The following is a 6610-nucleotide window of genomic DNA, read 5'->3' as shown; positions in this document are numbered from 1 at the left end:
TCCTTCCTTCCTTCCTTCCTTCCTTCCTTCCTTCCTTCCTTCCTTCCTTCCTTCCTTTCTGTAGAAGCTTATTAAATGCTTACTGATTGTCTATGCCTTGCATATAGTAGATACTTAATAAATACTTGCTGATTGCTTGCTTGCTTGGTCCAGATCAAGTGCACTTGGAGACTTAGAAAAGAGAGAACACTTTCCTCTGGAGGAAATCAAGGAAGGGTTTACAGAGGTAGCTTCTGTGCTGAGCCTTGAAGGATGTGTACTTCAGGCAATGGGGAACAGCCTCTGTGAATGCACAGATGCGGGATATGGGGGAACAGTTAGCAATCTAGTTTAACTTTACCCCAAAGGGTGCAAAGAGAAGTTATGGGGAAAAGAAAGTCCTGAATAGATGTTGAGAGGATGGCTTGACGTAGGAGGGAGATCCCAACTGTTTGGGACATGTGGAGTTTTAGGTGATTTGTGTTATCTGGGCACTGGAGGATTTAGTACAAAAGCTCTGGGGATAAATACGTGCTGGTTATATAGAGTTCAGCGCGATCTACATAGAAGTGATCATCGAACCCATGGGAGCTGATGAGATCTAAGGGAGAAAATTAGTGAGGTTAGAGTGGTAGAAGCTGCTAGAAAAGAAGTAAGTGAAATATTACGGAAGATTGATGAGATTGGGTATGTTGTCACCCTAGGAAGCCTCTAGGGGGAGTTCCATGATCAAGAATTAGAAATTCTGCCCGTTCCATTTGTACCCACGCCTCGTTCTTCCTAAACTGTTACTCCTCTTCAGTGTGCCCTGTGGTCTCTGCACCCTTCAATGTTCTCCCGGTGCTCTCTCACCCCTTGCTCTGGCTTCACTTTCCTCCTTTCGCGATGTTGACCCTGTAGTTAACCACTCTGGTTTTGCACCTGTTCTCAGTGCCTTGCCCTCTTTGTCCTATTGACACATATGCCTTGCCAAACTCCAACCCTGGACTATCCCATTATCTGCCTCTTCCATTACTCTTCACATGCTTTGGATGGGTGCTAGGGGAAGCCGTGCAACAATGCTGATTGGGTTCATCACCAATTCATGTTATCTAATCTCAGCTGGTCCTCATTGGAGTAAGAGAATTCTTTTATTCTTCCCTGAATGACTTCCTATCAAATTGTCCTTGGTGGCTGTCCTAAAATTTCCCCTCTCCTTTCATACTCCCCACAGCACCTTCTCAGCAGAAGAATTAGTTTCCTTATAAACAAAACAGGGGCTCTACCTTACGCGCTTCCTCTTCTCCCCTTCCATACATCTTAAAAACCCAAGATATTATCTTCTGTTTTACTCCAGTCTCTGCCAACCTTTATACTGGTGTCCTAGATTCCCCTGTTTCCTCTGGTGGATTTCTTTCCACCTCTGCACACCCCACTCTACTAATCTCTCCTTGTCCACTGGTTACTTTGCTGCTGCCTATACGCAGGCCCAGATCTTCCTCATCTTTAGCAACCTTTCACTATACCCTACCACCCTTCAAATTATCTTTCAAGATCTCTCTTTCATTTCTCAGCCAAACACCTAGAAAAAGCTATCTACATTATGCCTGCAATTCTCTTACTTATTTCTCAACCCCTTGCAATCTGGCTCCCCACACTATCACTTAAATGAAGCTACTCTCTCCAAAATTACCAGTGATTTTTTTAAATTGCCAAATCCAATGACCTTTTCCCATTTCTCATTCTTCTTGACTTCCTTGTAGTGTTTGATGCAATTGAACCTCCTCTTCTCCAGGATGCCCTCTCTTGGGTTTTCATGACTCTGTTATCTTCTTGGTTCTCCTCCTGCTTGACTGACTGTTCCTTTTGTCTCCTTTGTTGATTCATCACCCATCTTCCACCCCCTAACTACGGGTATACCCGAAGACTCTGTCTTAAGTTATCTTCTCTTCTCTCTTTACACCCTCTTTATCAGTGATTTGACTAGCTTCCATGGGTTTCCATTTTCATTTCTATGCAGATTACTTCCAAGTCCTCGTCTCTCTCTCCTGTTCCCATATCACTAATATTCTATCGGATATTTCCAACAAGACATCCTACTGGCATATCAAACTCTACACATCAAAGATTGAATTAGTTTCTTTCCCTCCAATCACACTTACTTATATGTTATCACCCCTAATAGAATGAAAGCTCTTTAAGGGCTGAGACTTTTCATTTTTGTTTTTGAATCCCCAGTGCTTAGCACTGGCACTTAATAAATGTTTGTTGGTTTTTTGACTGGATGTTAACTCTGTCTGAAGCATCAATGGGAGCCATTGTTTGCTTTTTATCTATAAACTCACTTTTTCTTTTTCTCAAAAGGGAATACCTGGTACCTCGGGGCTAACTGGTCCTAAAGGAGAAAAGGGTGATATGGTAATAGCAAGAATCAAAGGTAAATCCAATTTTTAAAAACTTTCTGTCACTTTGAAAATAATGCATGAATCAACCACCCTTCTAGTTTTGTGGGATTCATCTGCACCTTCATCCCATTCATGGATGAGTCAAATGTTAGCACAGTCCCATCCACCGAGGAGGTCTTTAACACATGCTTTTGGGTAACGATGACTTTCGTAGTGGGTGCTACATAGAAACTATCAAAACCTCTTCTGTTCTTCATCTCCTAGGGTTCCTTTGTGCCTGTAAATAACTTTTCATAGTAATTAGGATAGTTGAGATCTAAAACTACATATGGGCCTCCTTCTAGTCTTTGGGTATATAGTGAGTCCTCCTAACTCGACTCACTAGCCAAAATAAATACTTGTCCAGCATTTGGATCCTCATTTTGCTTGACTAGGATTTGATGCAAGGATCCCTTTTCCATTCCTGGCATTTATTAAGTATGATAGGAATCCATTTTAATACTGGGGTCAGGAGATAGGGATAATTTCTACATTATAATAAGAATGATACAATCCCTATTATCATGTATATGTAACAAGAAGCTCACATTTATATGGAAGTTTTTTAAATACTTTACATACCTCACCTCATCATTAAAAGTCTTGTAAGGGGTGTGTGTATACACACGGACACATATATATGTATATATACACATATATGTATATATACACATGTATGTGTATGTATATATGTATATGTGTGTGTATATGTATATGTGTGTGTGTGTATATACATATATATATATATATACACATACTGATTTTACAGATGATGAAAAGGAATCTCTGAGAAGATAAGGGCCTCATCCATGATCAAACAGCTGGTGAGAGTCTGAAGTGAGATTCAGACCAAGACCATGTGACCCCAAGTCCCACATTCTTTCTATTAGTCTCACCCACTCATTAATGCCAGAGTTTGGAGAAAACATGTGTTTGTTTTGGGAAGATGAAGTTTCCTCTTGGTTCATTGGTAGCAAACTTGTTGGGGTCTCCTGTTTCTGCTTCTTCTGGGGCTCCATGCTCCCTTGGAGCTGAGGTGTTTAGCCTGGGCTTGAATAGCCCTGCTCCCAGCTTTCTTGCTCCAGGGCTCTCCATTACTCTTCTTTGCAGCAAGATCCCTTTATTCCTCTTAGGCCCATCCTTTCCTTCAGCTGGTTTTGCATTTCTGTGATCATCCCCTATCCTCTCGAGCTCTCTCTTCTTCCTTTATATCCTTAGCGCTTTTTTTCTAAATTGGATGTTGACCCTGTATTTGTGCCCTCCTTCTATTGAGAGTCCTCGATACATTCTAAAACACCTCTTTAAAAATATGGGAATAGATTGCGTAGAGTATAGACTTTTCCCATAGCACCCAGACCAAATAATACTGCTTTACCAGCCTTACTTATGGCCAGGGAGTTGCTTGTATCTGCTCTTGTCTGCCTTTACCATTCCTCTGCCCCAATCTCATATCTCTGTCTGAAAGTCTGTCATTAGAAATTCATTTCTTTGGGTTAAACCATTGTACCTTCAGGCATCCCCTGTTAAAGCCTATATATCCTTGACAGAGGAAAACATATTGAACTTAGAGTGAATTAGTTCAAGATTTTGTTTTCCAAAAGGGACAGCTAAGTGCAAGGTTCTGAAATAATGGGGGGGAAATTGACTAGAGAGGAGGGAAGGAGAATGGAGTTAGTTTTGAAACATTACCTGGGGAGGGCAGGTGTAGGTGAGTGGGTCACTATAGTGTAGGGCTGTTGGGCCTTTGATCAAGGGGCAACATGTTGACACAGGGTACGTGGGTATGCGTAACATCAGTTGGTGGAGAAAAGGGCAGGTTATAACATGTGAACTTACTATTATTTAGAAGGGACTAGAGACAAACTGCCTTAGTTTTGCTTAGGTTTGGATCTATCCCTCAATATTAGGCCATAGAGAAAGAAGGAAAACAAATAATAACAATATCCCTATGTAGCAATTCATAGCATCTCATATAATCCCTACCCCAACCATTTAAGATAGGTAGCAGAAGTATTACTATCCATATTTTACAGATGAGGAAAATGCTGTTCAGAAAGATTGTGACTTTCTCAAGGTCATAGAGTTAGTAAGTTCCAAAATGGAGATTTAAGACTAGATCTCTAAAATGAATGTTCTTGCCACAATTCCACAGCCTTCTTGTGGTACAGTGACAATTTACTTAGTAAGAGTGCTAGAGGGGCAGGTAGGTGGTGCAGTGGATAGAGCACCGGCCCTGGATTCCGGAGGACCTGAGTTCAAATCCAGCCTCAGACATATAACACTTACTAGCTGTGTGACCCCAGGCAAGTCACTTAACGCCATTGCCTAGACAAACAAACAAAAAAAAAAAAAAAAAAAGGAAGAGTGCTAGCACAGGTGAAGGTTTCCAAAATCCCAATGTTGTTCCAGTCTATAGGTTTTAAACTTTGATAAAGATTCGTTTTGGCAGGAGAAAATGTAGACCTTAAGCCAAAATAGAAAAGACTTTATAACACAATGTTTTCTTTTCTTATTATTTTTCTTGCTTTTCATTTTACCCATTACTAATTTAAAGGTTGGAGTGTCCTTTGTTTCTTTTCCTAGGACGAAAAGGAGAAAAGGGGTACGATGGGCGTCCTGGATATCCAGGGCAGGAAGGGGTTCCTGGTCAGAATGGACTGTATGGAGAAAGAGGAGAGCCAGGTCTTCCAGTATGTGTAACTTTTTCCATTACTTTATTTTCTTAGCTTACGTGATCACAAGTGAACGTTCTTCTTGGTAGTTTGCTAAATTGTAAATAAATAATAGTAAGTTCACATGTTATAAACCTGTAAGGGTAATTTTTCAATTCATCATTATACAAGGATGCATAATTTCCAAATAAATCATTAAATGAGAGATGGTTTGAAACTGTGGTTGGCAGTTCATTTATAACAGTCTTTTCTGCCACTCTCTCAGCAGAGTTGCCCTTGTATTCATTCCTCTGTGTGGCCCTTTCATCCACAAAGCTCTCATTGACTGTAACTTGTGGCTGCTTAGCCAATTTTGCTGGCAAATGACGTGAATGAAGCCAAGGTCGTGGGTTCAAGCCACTGTTACTGTTTTCCATGGATATAAACAGAACCCCAAATACTAATCAACTATCTTACAAAGGCATATCTTTGGTTATAGTGAGGAACAGGCAAAAGAATAATATTAAAATTTCTTAGAATTTCTGGGTTTGGTGGTAGAAAAATTCAATTCACCAATTCAATTCAATAAACATTTTATGTTATGAGTGTCTGCTCTGTCAGCACTGGGGATGAGACAAAGACAAAAACAAGAAACAATTCCTGCCCTCAAAGAGCTTACATTCTACTTGGAGATACAACATGTAAGACAAATAAATAAACACCAAGCTAATGTGACAGAGTTAGCATGAACTAGGGAGATCAGGAAATATTTCATTTAGGTGCCCCAACTAAAACTTGTGGAAAGTTAAGGATTCCAAGAGGCAGAAGTGAGGAGAGAATGTGGGAGGGTGGATAGCCTTTTCAAAGGATGGAGAGAGGAGATGGAATGCTGAATTCTGGGAATAGTAAGGAGGCAAGTTTGTCTAAAAACAGGAAACACGAAAAGGAGTAATGCGAAATAAATCTCGAAAACTGCATTAGAGGTTTTAGAGGTAGGGGTGATTAGACCATTTCCCCCACACTTTAGTAGTGAATGCTTCCTAAATGAATGAGCTCGTGGCAAGTCAACCACACCAGAAAATTGAGATAGCCCAGTCCCAAAATGCATGCATCTGACACCACATTTATTGGATGGATATTTTGGAGCACAATTAACTGCCCAGTGGTCTTACACAAGATACAGAGAGGGACCCTGAAGCCTTAGGAATACGTGGTTAACGATGGACCACATATTCTTGGGGCATTTTAACAGGAGCAGAGCACAAATAAATATACATGTGTGTTTGCTTACTCTAATACAAATGATTTCCTAACTAAACTCATACAGTTATTAGACAATATTGAAAGCATTAGATGCAAGTGTTCACTGACAAAATATCTAACAAGGAATCAATTTATCTTAACAATTGGTAGAAAGATATGCTTTTTTTTGGTACTTTGGGATAGCCTAATTTAATAGAAAAGGCAAAAACCAGTTTTCTTAATTAAAAAACAGAGCAAGTATGTTAATTTTTAGTCATACATAGGTTCTTTCTACTCCTCAGAGTTGGGATTTTG

At 40.1% G+C, this 6610-nt stretch overlaps 1 protein-coding gene across 4 annotated transcripts in view; it reads left to right on the top strand.

Annotated features, from left to right (window-relative positions):
* Nucleotides 1–6610, top strand: part of COL4A4 (collagen type IV alpha 4 chain) — a 149794-nt gene that overhangs the window by 73008 nt on the left and 70176 nt on the right. For all 4 annotated transcript variants that reach the window (XM_027875990.1, XM_027875991.1, XM_027875989.1 and 1 more), the window contains 2 exons: nucleotides 2323–2395; nucleotides 4986–5092. In XM_027875990.1, the coding sequence (XP_027731791.1) occupies nucleotides 2323–2395; nucleotides 4986–5092 (180 nt within the window). The remainder of the gene's footprint in view (nucleotides 1–2322; nucleotides 2396–4985; nucleotides 5093–6610) is intronic.

Source organism: Vombatus ursinus, unplaced genomic scaffold (genome assembly GCF_900497805.2).
Source record: "Vombatus ursinus unplaced genomic scaffold, bare-nosed wombat genome assembly UNPS02014810.1, whole genome shotgun sequence".
Taxonomy (NCBI): domain Eukaryota; kingdom Metazoa; phylum Chordata; class Mammalia; order Diprotodontia; family Vombatidae; genus Vombatus; species Vombatus ursinus.
Note: the sequence above shows the minus strand (reverse complement) of the source record. Positions and strands in the feature narration are given on the sequence as shown.